The sequence below is a fragment of the Pyrus communis genome, chromosome 12 (assembly GCF_963583255.1).
Source record: "Pyrus communis chromosome 12, drPyrComm1.1, whole genome shotgun sequence".
Taxonomy (NCBI): Eukaryota; Viridiplantae; Streptophyta; class Magnoliopsida; order Rosales; family Rosaceae; genus Pyrus; species Pyrus communis.
Genome location: NC_084814.1, coordinates 24141279 through 24155254, shown reverse-complemented (window position 1 = coordinate 24155254; position 13976 = coordinate 24141279). Strand labels below are relative to the sequence as shown.

The window sequence follows — 13976 nt, the reverse complement described above, 5'->3', positions numbered from 1 at the left end:
AAAATTAAAAATTAAAAAACAACGCTTAGCCCGTCAGACTAAACGGCGACAAGTGGCCATCAAACAGTACCCCTATCAACCTCCGTTTCAACCACTTAACGACGTCAGCCCCGCCGTAACGTCGTTATTCCAGCGGCGGGTTTCACCTAACGGAAAACAACAAAAACAAATATTAAAAATACAGAAAGCAATGAATGGCAGACTGTATAAAAGATCTCCAGCCAAAGAGCTCACAAGCTCACCGAGAGAGAGAAATGGAGTTTTAGAGAGAGAAAGAGAGGAGAGAGAGAGAGAGTACCGACTATCGGCGCACTGTTCGTCATCGGAAATTTGAAGAAGGAGAAGGAGCTGATAAGAATTTCCGAAAAGGTGAGATTTTCATGCTCGAAATTTCGGAGCCGATTTTTCTCGGTTCATGCATTTCTGTATGATCTTTTTCAAGCTCTGAATTCAAAGCACTTTTCGTCAGTGAGATTCGACTCTGGAGCTGAATCGTTACGTAAGCTGCTGTAACAATTCGAAATTTTCAAATCGCAGAGACTGAAGGTTCGAATTTTTTCTTCCCTTGGTTGATTTGAATTTTTCGTAATTTTATTCGGATCGCTATCGGTTTGTAATTCTCAAGCTCCTGATTTTTTTAATAAAATTATTTTTCGTCAGTGAAAGAAGATATTTCAAACTACTCTGATGAAAGTGAACACGATTCGAACGATTTCTTCTATAAATTGTTGAAAGCTTCAAATCGTCTTGATATGTATGGGGAATTTTCATTTTATGGTTTTTTTTTTTTTGCTTTCCGATTATAAATCAAGGAAGAACTGACGATTTCGTGCCGAAAATTGAAACTTTGCAGGCGAAGCAAAGCAATTGATATCGAAAAGCATTCGGAGAATTCGAATCAAAGCTTGGATTTTTCTTTCCTTCTCCTCTTCTGAAAGCGAAAGCGAATGTGCCTTCGAACTTCGAAGGTGTTCGAAGGCTCCCTGCGAATCTGTGAAGCTGAAGCAGCTGAGGGAATTTTTTAAAAAAGAACAGAACTTTCAACCTGTCCGTGTCATTAATCCGGGAATTCACTGAACTCCGGTGAATTTTGGAGTGTTTGGATACTGAATTTTCCGTTAAAATTACAAATTTTCGGGGAAAATAATATCTCCCGGCGACCTGTACAGATATGGAGCTTCCGCAGCCTCGGCCGTTCGGAACCGAAGGTATTTCATTTTTCGAAAACAAATATTTGTTTTCGTTTTTAATTTTTTATTTTTTGGAAAGAAATTTTAGGAAATGGGAAGGGAATTAAAAGTGTTTTAATTCTTAACCTTGAATTCAAAGTTTTTGTACAGGAAGAAAACCGACGCATGACTTTCTGTCACTCCACGCTCATTCAGTTGCCCAGCAAGATCCAAGACCACCTGCTCAAGGTACCCTTCCTTTTTCTTCATATTAATATTAATTTTTTAAATATTTAAACACCTATAATTCTTCGTATACACCACGAGATTTAGGTACAACAAGATGCCATCGTAGCGTATCTTAAGCTAGTTATTATTGTATATTTGAGCTCTTTTACTTGACAAGTTGTGATAAGATTCGAAATACCGTCACATTAGCAGGGTTGTAACATAAAATTCTTTAATTCTCTTCAAGATGGTTTTTCTATTTTGCTTCGATGCGGCGAATTAAGAAGCGCGTAGCTAATTATTTATTGTCTCGTGCTTTAACCTTCTCACATAACTATTAACAATTGATTTTTTTTTTTTTTTAACTATTAGATGCTTTATTAAATATACTATAAGATAGTATAACGGATAACCAAATACAAACAATTTAACACCCAACGTGAATATTGAGAACAAAAATTGCATCTTACAGAACTTTGGAAAAAAAAAAAAAAAAAAAAGAGTTCAGGCATGACACAAACTAAAGACTAGAAGAAACACTTAACCTTTCATAACACAAATTTCTTTCTCCTCTTCAATAGATAGTACAATTCATTAAAAACTTAAAAAGATATTTTCAACTAATTATATAATAACACATAGTGTAGCGCAACGTGTTCCTGACCTATTGAAAAATTTATTTATCCCTACACAAGATCATTTTTCTATTTTTTTTTCGATTATTTGCATGTGTAAATTAATACGCGAGAGAAAATACGTATTTTGTTTGTTTAATTAGACAAATATAAAAGGGTCACGATTATGCATGCACGTGACCGCAACTGAACTGTGGATCTGGTTGTTAACAATCTGGGCCATGCATGTGGTGGGCCAGCCTTGAAAGAGTTAAAATTGGCTGCAAATGCGCAAAAGGCAAGGGCTAGCCTTTACCAATCGGCACCTTTAGATTGGCGCGAGATGAAGATGTTGTCGGGTCCTTGATGGGACCCACCCATGGAAGTTAGCAATGATTTGACATTTGACATGTCGCATACCACGCCTGATGCAGGTGCATGGTATGAAACGTGGGCTGTGACTCATTATTTTTTGTTTAATTTTTATATTAAATCTTTTGTGCGTAAAGTTTTTAAACATGTTTTCTTCAAATCTTGGATTTGAGAAATGAATCTGAAAAACTGGATCATGAGAACTGAATCCAGAATGTTTCAGTTTTGTTATTTTGAGTTATATTCTATTATAATATAAACTAATACGGGAATGAAGATTCGAATTTGAAGATAGATGGAGTGTGTAAGCTAATCTAGGCAATTTGGCTATGTTGAAGTTTGACAATATATATGTTCACCACCGGGTGGCCCGGTGGTTAATTGAGAAGAATTTCAGGACCATATTTCATATTGCCCATCATGGTTCGATTACTGGTGCTGTGAATCACACAAAGATGGTTATGAGAGGCTAAAATGTCTTTTTAAGTTTTTCCAACTCTCGAATGAGTAGATTGTCATGACGAAACGACCAACTACCTATGTCTAAATATGATATATAATCATTCAATGACGAAGTTTCCAAAGTCAAATATTTTCCTATTAGGAGAAAATTTGAGAAAAATATATGGTAGTAGAGCAAGATTTGCAAATGCTTATCTGGATTAGGGCTACACTATTTTCAACACCTTACCTTTGGTTTTATGTAATTTCAGGACGGTACCTTGAAACACATGATTTCTTACGACCACTTGAACGAATGGGAAAGCCATGCATTGCTAAGGAAGAAACCTCAGTTGAGATATCAACCGCTGAAAAACAACCGTCTCATGCGGCCGCGCAGCCGACTAATTCTGTGGAGCATATTCTCCCCGGTGGGATTGGGACTTACAGTATAAGTCACATTTCGTATTTTAATCAAAGGGTTCCGAAACCAGAGGGATCGCCGGTGTTTACAGTCGCTCAAACAAGTAGTAACGAGAGAAACGTTGACGAAAACTCAAACTGTAGTTCTCACACCGGAAGTGGATTCACTTTGTGGGAAGAATCTGCAAAGAATAAGGGAAAGAGAGGGAAGGAGAATGTTGTGGGAGAAAGACCCCTGGGTACCGTGAGAGGTAATTAAACTTGATCTGTATTTTTTGCATGTGGTGCATAATTTGTGTTCCGTAAATTCCAATGTGATGAGAAGAAACGAAAAATGGAAATGAAACTCATGGCAGCTACTGGGGTTTTGACAGGGCAATGGACCTCTTCGGAGCGGCCTGCGCAGTCATCTTCCAACAATCATCGCAGCTGCTTCAGTTCTCAGTCAGTCCCTAGCCATCTCGAACTCTAATATTATTTTTCTTTCGTCTCTCCGTGTTATTGATTTCGATATCATATATGCAGTTTTTGATACATATAATTGGAATGCCAACAGGTCATCTGGGCAGAAGAACATGAGCTTCATGGAGATGATGAAGTATGCCGCCAAGGATAGTACCCAGGAAGCCGAACTTGACGAGGAAGAGTTTGTTCTAAAAAAAGAGACCTCTACTACTACCACCAATGCCACCACCACATATAAGAGTACGTCTCCTCGTTAGATAAAATTTCACTTGAAATTCTTTACCCTATTCTTATCCTTTATTTATTTTATTTTTCATCTTCACTGAAGAGTTTGTGTGTTTCTGAAGGCGATTTGAGGGTAAACGTTGATGTTAAGAGCTCTGATCAGAAGGCTAACACGCCGCGATCCAAACATTCTGCCACCGAGCAGCGAAGAAGAAGCAAAATAAATGACAGGCAAGTTTCTCTTCAATATAATACAAAATTCATGTTTTGGAAATAAGAAATGCTACAAGAACCAGGATGAATCCCAAAATTTAGCCAGTTTCGTATGTATCCGAAGCAATAGCTTCTTACATGATAAAAATCATACGATCAGCTCCTTGGCAGGTTTTCTAACATTATTGTAGATTGACCCTTGAAAGTTATTTGCAGATTCCAAATGTTGAGAGAGCTCATTCCTCACAGTGATCAAAAGAGAGATAAGGCATCGTTTTTATTAGAGGTACGCCGCACTTAAATTATTAATTGTCGTCCTTTACCTTTCACTTCCGATTTTTGAATGACCGGGTTTTTATCTTTTCACTTCCCAGGTTATCGAATACATTCAGTTTTTACAGGAACGAGTAAACAAGTACGAGGGTCCATACCAAGGATGGAACCATGATCCAGCAAAATTGATGCCTTGGGTAAGAAGTCAGGCCCTTATATCCTTTTGTGGCATTACCGTGAACTAGTAGTAGACTAATATCTTTGTTTTTCTTCTGGAAACAGATCAACGATCACAAGCTTAGGGAGAGTTACTGTGATCAATCTCGAGGCATGAATGTGTCTGGTCCTGCATTACCGTTTGCTGCAAAGTTCGATGAGAAACCTACTTCTGTCCTGCCGACAATCCCTGGAAGCTGCGCACAGAACCCTGTAGAATCCGACACAAGTACTGAAACCACCTTCAAAGCCGTGGATCACCACCCTGGAATAACAAGCAAATCGATGCCCTTTCCTTTGTCAATACAACCGAACTTCTTCGCTCCTGTCAGGAGTAGTGCTGCCGCTGCTGCTGTACCTCCAATTCCACCTAGACTGCCATCTGATGCAGAGAACACATCTCAGCATCGATCTATGTTATGTCAGACGAGATCGTGCGCTCCTGATGGTACTGCCACTAGGGATAAGCTAAAAGAACAGGAGCTGACAATTGAAGGCGGCCGAATTAACATCTCAAGTGCCTACTCCCAAGGGTGAGTTTTCTTGTGCTTTAAGTTACATATTCAATCGGTCTTTCCATGTTTGTTTCTAGTTTATTGAGCTTATTTCAAAAATGTGCAAACCGTAAACCCTGAAAGCTCTACTTAGAAGATGCATCTAGATTTATGAGTGAATAACATAAGCGGATTTCGGCATTGGACAGGTTATTGAATACGCTGACACAAGCCCTTCAAAGTTCCGGCGTGGATTTGTCACAGGCCAGTATCTCCGTGAAAATCGAGCTAGGGAAGCGAGCAAACAGAAGATCACCTATACCAAAATCCGCGATTAAGGTATATCATGTTCATCTAGCTGTCCCATAAAACGCATCGAATTTCAGTTTGTATAACAACCACAGCTAAATTTGTCTGCATTCTTCTGCAGGAAAATGAGATTCCGACAAGCACTTTAGGAAAAAAGCACTCTGTAATTGCAAGCAGTGAAGAATCTGAACAAGCCCAAAAGAAACTCAAGACATTCAGGAACTAATTAATATGACAAATTAAGCCTAATGTATTATTATTTTTTAAATATAATTAATTCAATTTTTTTTTTGTTTTAGAACCCCTTTGATGAAGTATGGGGTTGATTGTACAATGTACATGTAGTTTCTCATTACTTACAGTTTATTTAGTTAAGTTGGGATCCAAATTCCATAGATTTCCCAACCAAAATATTATTTATTGTTTTTGGTGTTTAGAGACGAGATTTGAGTGTAAACAGAGCATCGCTTATTGTTAAGGCTTCCATTCTAATGCTGAGAAGCCGCTTTTGCATTTTTCAATTGAGGTTGCTTTTTCTTCTTGTAATTTTCCTTGACATTGTGTAATTTTTATTTCTTGTTAACTTCTCTCGTGCTGGCTGAGTGGCAACCGGTTGTATTGGGCCGGTTAAAAAGCCACTCACTCCAGCACGGGTGCTCGCCATAATTTATTTATCTCATTATATAGCTGGTCATCTATTCCACCTCCCTCAAGCACCGTTGCCCTATTTTGCTCTTCATGTCGACACTTCCGCACAAGCTAAGCGTCATTAGAATCTGTATAAGACATTTTTACGGTCACCACTCAGGCTGGCACCTGGTACACGCCATTAGGAATTTGCATACGAGATTACGTCGAATACAGAAGGGTAGTGATTTTCACCAATGCCTTTCTTTCCCTTGCACACCTCTATTTACATCTGGGCTTTGGATGGAATAAATCAGAGAATTATCAACGAACATAAATAAGCAAACATGTGGACGAGGAAAAGGAGTGTGTCGGAAAATCATTTCACGTCGATGCATCTGAAACTTTGACTCTCTTTTGCTTCAACTTATTTGGGCCAACTCAACAAGAGGAATGCCAACGTAGCCTCTCTAACCTTCAACTGATTTGGGCCCAATCTTTGGTATGAATAACTATATTTATTATTTTAAGTAACCTCATGATCCATGAACTCTCTCAAAAGTTGGACTCTTCATGAATTTTCCGCTACCTCATGTTTTTTGTACAATATTTTATAATGTTAATACAGGAATTAACATTAAAGCGTGAGTTGATAGAAAGTTCATGAAAAGTCCCACTTTTAGAGCAACTCCACTACTAAAAAATGAGTTGGCCCAAAATCCATTTAATCCACCCAAATGAATAGTAATTGACCCCAATGAATAGTAATTGGTCAAATGTATCTTCATCCCTAAAAAAATGAGCTGGCCTAAAGTATGGTCAATTCGTATTAAAATATTATTAATTTTTTTTATAAAATAATAGAAAAATAATTTTATTTTTAATTTCAGATAGAATTTTTTAACTAATCTTGTCACGCCACATGTCATTAGACGAAAGTAGTAATTCTACTCCAAAGTTCTCGATGCTGCATCTCATTACTCGTAATCGAGTCATGAGTAATTTGAACCCATCATTCACACAATGTAACATCTTCGATGATCGTCCAAGTAGCCATTTTTTGCACACAAAAATATATGAAAGCTTTGGTTCAAAGTGTTGAAAATATTGAAATGTGGTGTAAGGTGGAAGATGATGGTTAGGTATTTATAGAAAATAATAATAAATTTTTGTTTTAATTTTTTTGTATTTTAAAACAATTTTTATTAAGTTAATTAATCTGGACCATTGGATTTGAAAAAGATTGAAATCCATCAGCCCAAAATTGGACACGTGGCCAATAGTAAGAATTCTGACTTTTTTTTATTTCAAGTTTTTTGGCCTCAAATCCTGGACCGTTGATCTAGGAATTGGACGGCCCAGATGTTGCTACATGACTAGCCGTTGGGTTTGAAATTCAAAATTTTTTAACTATTAGAAATCTAACAGTTTAGAATGCTAGCCGTTAGAAATCCAACGATCGAAGATGCGCCACGTGGCCTATGTCCCACACCCCTTTAGTGCGCTTGCAGCGCGGGGCCCGTCATCTGTTGGTTGTCTACAGCGCGCCCACGTGCACGTGTTTCTCAAGCGCCTGACGCGAAAAAAATATCAGGCCTTCGCTGACGCCAGCATGACGTTAGATAGGCCGGTTTCTCACTCAGTCCATTATGGGTCGGCCTAGAGACTGGGGTGGACTTTGGACTGTCCTATTTTGTGGGGTGGAGTGGGTTTTTTTGGATGCCAGCCTCCAAATGAGAGGTGGATTTGCTTTTAAGAGAGTCCCTTTAGCATTTTCCTATATAATAATTTAAAATTTACATCAAATTCAGTAATCGATGAGATTCTTCAATTAAATTCTTTAATTAAGATTTTAATTAGTAAAGAAATGGTTGGATCGGGTGTTTAAATATCGGATCGAGTGAATACCATCATAGGGATCATCTTAACACAATTTCTCACTTCAATTACCTAAGAGCATCGTAATCCCACAAAATTCCAACTGTAATTTATAAAAATTATATAAAATATATATGAGCTAGCAAGCAAGCAAGGGGTATATGATCATATCTCACTCACTTTTATTACTTGACTTGAAATACAAGTAAAGTTGCTTCTGCATATCCCAGTTAATACTTTTGTATTATATATTATCCTACATGAAACTAACACATGTATTAATTCTTGGTGATCGTAACGTAGAGCGAAAGCAACTTAAACTGTGATTAAATTAATCCTTAATTACTACCACAAGTAGTGAATTTCAGGGTTTGGTAGTCTAGAGAAAGCTCTTTCTTCACTGTATGTACGTGGATTTCCTGGATCGTACAAATCTGAGAACGATCGTCAACAATTCAACAAAGAAACTAAATAATATTATTATTATTTGTATAAGAGACGAAAAACACAGAATAACTCTTGTGCAAGCATCTCTATCATGATTTAAATATTGTATTGTATAACTATATATATATATATATATATATATATATAATATTATAAAGACACTTTTGTGTTAAACAAGGTATTCTCTAATTCTTTTTCCGATTAATTGAGATGATGACACCATTTTTTGGTGGTGGTGGTTGTGGTATGGGATCATGGAAAACCAAAGTGTTATCAACTGCTTTTTCATTTGTCCTAGCCTCCTATCCGCATCACCTCCTTTCTCTATACAGAAACAAATGAATGCCAAAGGACCCCATGCCCCCCAATTATCCCATTCACTTTCCCTCCGCAAGAAACCAAATCTAAATTGACATCCAAATATTCCAACCATCATACTCTCTTCTTTCTGCTCAAATTCCAAATCCGATCAAAAAATCCTTCCGCCAACCAGTATTTTTGGGACAAATTTGTTAACCAAAATGGTAATGAGAGAAACATGTTTGACCTGTCATGGTCGCATGAGATGACATTTTCATGGAAATGGAACCTTGATCTCCAAGTAAATCAAAACACTTACGGAACATGTAAATTAATGGAGATTTGTGTAAAGGAACATGATCATCGGATCCCGGCTGGCCGTGGCCGTTCTCTCTGAATCAGACCGGGACCGGCGTTACAAAACGGGGGTAAGAGGGCAATGATCTGTGCAAGCAGAAAACTTTCAGAATGTAGTGTATAATATGCTAAGAGAATCACAATACCATAGGTTTCGTTGATCTAAAAGGAACAAAAAAATTACCAAAAAAAAAAATTTAAGGAATAAGGGGTTTGACCTTTTGATGATGATTTTTCGCAGTTCCAGTAAAACCAAACCTATATATGTTCTTCCCCACCCCACAGACAATGCAGTTTAAGATCGTTCCCACCCTGAATGGCAGGGTAGCTTTCTATACATGATTTAGTTGGATTATTTCGGGGCTTATACAAAAGATAAAAGACATCGTACAGCTCGTACCATACGTGCATCCTCTCGGGCTCCTCTTGAAGATTACTTCACTACATCAATCTCCATCACCTCTTCAGAACAAAATGCTCGTTATGGCCATACCTCTGTAGACAACTTTTCTTCCAGATCTGTGTGGGAAAGCAGCCAACACTGTAGACCATGGATGAGTGTCACACATCTTGTAACGTTGTATATCACGTACTACTTAGTTCATCATCTGATGGTTGCAAACACTCGACTGGGTTGGCATAGAAATAGTCCTCCTCTTTAGGTCGGTCTTGGATCATCAACCTATTAGTTGGTTTCCCCATGCGATTTGCATGAGCTCCCTTTACTGCAGATGAAAATTCATCCCAATTCAATGACCCACTAGTGTACCGGTCTATCAAATCAACAAGAAGCCTTCTGTCCAGTAAGATTGTCTTCTTGAACCCAAGAAACCTGAAGAATCATGAACAAACGATGTTTAATTTTAGACGACACTTTTCACCATTAACAAGAAATAAGGGCAGATGATCATGTAACAATAAATCTGAGGAAAATAGCATGAAGCAAATCACGTAAAAAATACATCCCTTCATCACAAATATCAAGCAATACCAATATATGAACCTGTTGATAAACTAAAACTCCAAAACTGGCAATTGTTTCACAGTAAAAACAAAGTCTGACTGGTGCATAGGTGTGTACACAAATGATCATCTCCTCAAAAGAGACAATTTGGGACGACAAATAACTGGTTGGAGTTTTAAGTTTTAAAACCAACCATCGGAGCCAAACAAATCCACTAGATGCATTGAAAATTTGCCATATAACTTCTGCTATGAACAAATGAAAACTACACTGTAAGCATAAAGTACCTGCGATGGCCTTCAACCACTTTAGCCATGTTTCCATCATATGTGGGAACGAAGATATCACTCTCCAATGAGACAAGATAATCCAATGCTGCCATTTGGGATGAGTGGTTTTGAAAGAACCTAAGGTCTGATGGTTCCAACAGTGTCTCTTTTCTGACCTGTTTGAACAAATTCAAAGGCAACTTGTGAAAACAGAAAACAAAAAATGTAACACAAATACAAAATAGGTGGCTTCAGCTATCTTCTACTCACCAATTTTGGAAAAGCCTCTCGAAGACTTGCCATTCTCCTCTCTGCGCCATAGATTTCACCAGCTGCGATATAAATCTGAATATCGCGGTCAATGTCAAGGGCACTCAGTGTAAGAGCAGTTTCTTCAGGTGTCAGAGGACAGAAACCATCTTTCCTTTTCAGGTCAGAATTTATTATTTTCTCTTTCCACCAGGGATAAGCATATCTGCCAAAAAAATGAAACCATCACAGAGAGAATAATTTTTTTACCGAATTTTATCCATTGAGTGTCAAGCATAAGTTACCTCATTCTTGTCAACTCTTCCACCTCCTCGATGTTACAACCTTGAGTACAACCAGAAAATGCCAACATGTCCATTTCATATCTAAGATGAAGTACAAGGAATGGACCATTTTGCCTTAGAAGCCTGATAACCCTTCTGCCCAACTCCTCTATCTGAGAAGTGAATCTCAGAGCACTGAAATTAACTCGGCAGCGAAGTTTCTGAATCTCCAAAGGTTGTCCGTTATTGGCAAGTCGAGCATCAGTTCTATTCAGATGTACAACTTTGTATTTTTGTATCAGCGGAAGAATCTGTACGAAACAAATTTGAAAGAAGGACTTTATTTCAGTCAATTATGATGAGGTTTATGAATGTTTTAAGAGCTGCACCAGAGAGAGTTCCTGCTAAGTTATAGAGAATATGCAAACAACTAACCTGTTTACGATAATAAGACATATCAGACCAACTAATAGGTGGCATGGTATAAAACATTCCTAGCTCCACTCTCCTCTTTACCCTGGGAGGCAGCTCTTTCAATATGCGAACCTCATCTCTCAAGGATGTGATGAAATGATCCACATCAAATATGTCTTTGAATTCACTGTCATATCAAGAGAAGGTAAGAACTCTCAATATTGGGTGGAAGAAACTAAGCTTCCCTTTACAGTTTAAAACAAATCAGTAACTTGAAAATGTTAGGAAATTATATTGGCATACCTGGGATCAGCCCAAAAGGAGGTTTTGTCGAGTTCAGGGACTATGAGAGTGACGTTCAAGTATCTTGCGATAGCAACCATGTCACATATCTGTAAAACCACCACCAAGAGAAAAAAATGAAACCGGTAAGCATGCACTAACTTAATCACCAGGGATGAATTCCTGTTAAAATGCAAAATCAACTGCTGCTAACCACTCACCGCTGCTCTCATTTGATTGAGTCCCCCATTGCATGATACCATCAGGTAACCATTGTTTTTATAAACCCCTGATGGAGAACAAAACAAATTCAGATTACACGCCGATCCAACAAACATCCAAAACCAAAGAAAAATATAAATAGATACAAAGTTAGGACAGCTATTAAAAGGCTACAGACTACTGTAATTAACATTCCATAGGAAAGGAATCGGCTTTTCAACCATATCGCAATCAACATAGGAAAATTTACAATCGTAGTTCAAGCTCTATCACCATAATACACCGGTTAACCGCCTGTATAAATCAGTTAACTTTGAACTAGCCAGCTGCTTTCTGAATTACAAGTTTCTACCTTTTAGCATTTCATTTCTTGGAGCCAAAGCGGGTGCTGAGCTATTAACTTTGGTGGGACACAAGAATTCTCCGAGTACTAGTTTGCATTACGCACAACAAGTGAGGATTTGGGTTGGTTTAAAAATAAAAAATAAAAAACCGCAGAACAATCATAAAATTATCATCCAAAACAACCCTACTGCCATTTGGAGTAATTAGTAATTAAATACAAGAATCCACATAAATAAATAAAAACCCCAAATTCCTGGAAAATTAGAAAATAATAACACACTCACTCTTGGGCGGAAGAGCTCTGGCCGGAAGAGAAGGCAACCTGTCTTGCAAGACGGAGGAGGCGGCGGCGGACTCCAGAGAGAAACAAGCAGGCCACCCTTTCAAAACCCTAGGACCCCACATATCCCCCAGAGCCGTTAATTGCACGATGCACGTCCACAACAAAACCGACGAAGTCGCACGGATCATCCACAGCTTCATTTTCGACCTCGACGGCGACGGCGACGACGCCGCCGTGACCAGCATCGAGTTCTTTAACTTTTCCCCTCCTCCTCCGCCGCCTCCCAACACCTTAAATCCCATCACTCCCTTTCTCTCCTTCTTCTCCACCTTGCACATCAATCTCTGTATATTCTCTCTTCCGCCTACAAACATCAACGCAGTGACCCAAAACGGTGCGTCTCGGCAATGCCGGATCCAAAAAAATGGCTTTCCTTTTTTGACCCCCCGCTATTTATAGAAACCAGCAAAGATTCGAGAACCCGATTTCCCCAAAACGGACCCGAAATCCTCACCACATTCCTCAAAGATTTGCTCCAAAACTCTCACGCTCAAAGATTCCCTCCAAAAATGGCATCAAGAACCCTAATTCATTACAGCAAAAAAAAAAAAATTCGAAAGTTTCGATCTTTGCCGCGACACTCGAATTCCAGACCCGGGACAATGGAACCCAAAATGCGAGCTGCAATCCCCTCCCAGATCCACCGTCTAAATTTTCCGGCGAGATCAGTCGCCGGAGCTTTTGCCGCGGGCGGCCGGCGATTTAAGAGGCGAGAGAGATTGGGGCGGAGGAGAGAGGGAAGAAGAAGAAGAAGACAGGCAGTGGTGCTGGTGTCATCCCATCATATGATGTGGTGCGAGCAATTTTAGAGAGAGAGAGAGAGAGAGAGAGGAACAAAAAACGCGTGACGGGCGTGCGTGACGTGCACCGACGGTTCGAGTGGGCTTTTCCGTGCTTAACACATTTGCTTAAAAGTGCCCAAAGCCCCCAATAAATTCCAGCCAGCCATACGGCGGTCCGGGCGGGCCCCACCCCAACTATGTCCTGCACACGTGTCGCAGATCTGACCCTCCGTTCTTGACACGTCATGGGCGGGATCGTGGCTCCGTATCAGACGGTGATGGTGGTTACGTTGTCGCCGGTTCGATCGCGCCCATCCAAGACGCCGACAATATATCGCGAGAAGTTGGAAACTCTCGTCTCGCCGGTCCCGCACTCGGAAATAATAATTAAGGCTTAAGCTTTTGATTTTATGATTAGGGGGCTCTAATCACTATGTTGGTTGCAGTTTGTCTGACGTGGGACGGTATTTTTGCGATAAGTACAGTGGCAGCAGCTTTGCACCCTCCGAGTGTCGGTTCGGCCGTGTAAACGGCGACAGGCACGACGTCGTTTTCGGAGGAGACGGCCGGTTGTACGTAGATACCTTGCGAGGGGGGTGTCGGGACACGTGTCGAAACAGACGCATGGGTGAGGGGGACTGTGGGTCCCGATCCCAATCGGAATGCGACGGGGGTGTAAGTACATTGTCAAGCGTACAGTGGAGGGGGATGTAGATGTTTCACGCGCTCTTCAGCTGCGTGGTGGTGGGAAGCGTGGCTGGATTCCATTGG

General features: G+C 39.6%; 2 protein-coding genes across 6 annotated transcripts; one reads left to right on the top strand and one right to left on the bottom strand.

Annotated features, from left to right (window-relative positions):
* Positions 1–223: 223 nt before the first annotated feature.
* Positions 224–5955, top strand: LOC137710688 (transcription factor BIM1-like). Of its 4 annotated transcripts, none has more exons than XM_068449786.1 (13): positions 224–369; positions 470–546; positions 854–1208; positions 1341–1418; positions 3097–3498; positions 3622–3691; positions 3804–3952; positions 4060–4168; positions 4367–4436; positions 4525–4620; positions 4706–5172; positions 5343–5472; positions 5564–5955. In XM_068449786.1, the coding sequence occupies exons 3-13, from the start codon at positions 1172–1174 to the stop codon at positions 5666–5668; spliced, it is 1713 nt and encodes a 570-aa protein (XP_068305887.1). In that variant the 5' UTR covers positions 224–369; positions 470–546; positions 854–1171; the 3' UTR covers positions 5669–5955. The 4 variants fall into 4 exon arrangements, with proteins under 4 accessions (XP_068305887.1, XP_068305890.1, XP_068305888.1 ...); XM_068449789.1 differs by having other exon boundaries at positions 1330–1418; XM_068449787.1 differs by having other exon boundaries at positions 813–1208.
* A 2969-nt stretch (positions 5956–8924) lies between these two features.
* Positions 8925–13314, bottom strand: LOC137710648 (rhamnogalacturonan I rhamnosyltransferase 1-like). Of its 2 annotated transcripts, XR_011064989.1 has the most exons (9): positions 12365–13314; positions 11735–11802; positions 11535–11623; positions 11253–11418; positions 10839–11128; positions 10555–10759; positions 10303–10460; positions 9270–9883; positions 8925–9138 (listed from the first exon to the last, which is right to left on the bottom strand). XR_011064989.1 is itself a non-coding variant. In XM_068449728.1 (8 exons), exons 1-8 carry the CDS (start codon positions 12735–12737, stop codon positions 9637–9639), a joined length of 1596 nt encoding a protein of 531 aa, XP_068305829.1. In that variant the 5' UTR covers positions 12738–13314; the 3' UTR covers positions 9140–9636. The 2 variants fall into 2 exon arrangements, 1 of the variants encoding a protein (XP_068305829.1); XM_068449728.1 differs by lacking the exon at positions 8925–9138 and having other exon boundaries at positions 9140–9883.
* Positions 13315–13976: the final 662 nt, after the last annotated feature.

Bases quoted from the DNA above. Each gene is read 5' to 3' on its own strand.
- LOC137710648 (XM_068449728.1), bottom strand. From the start codon at position 12,737: ATGTTTGTAGGCGGAAGAGAGAATATACAGAGATTGATGTGCAAGGTG. The intron at 11,624-11,734 runs GTGAGTGGTTAG...GTGGTTTTACAG, and splicing joins TCAATCAAATGAGAGCAGCG to ATATGTGACATGGTTGCTAT. The intron at 9,884-10,302 runs GTACTTTATGCT...ATGATTCTTCAG, and splicing joins GTGGTTGAAGGCCATCGCAG to GTTTCTTGGGTTCAAGAAGA.
- LOC137710688 (XM_068449786.1), top strand. From the start codon at position 1,172: ATGGAGCTTCCGCAGCCTCGGCCGTTCGGAACCGAAG. The intron at 1,419-3,096 runs GTACCCTTCCTT...ATGTAATTTCAG, and splicing joins TCCAAGACCACCTGCTCAAG to GACGGTACCTTGAAACACAT. The intron at 3,692-3,803 runs GTCAGTCCCTAG...GAATGCCAACAG, and splicing joins CGCAGCTGCTTCAGTTCTCA to GTCATCTGGGCAGAAGAACA.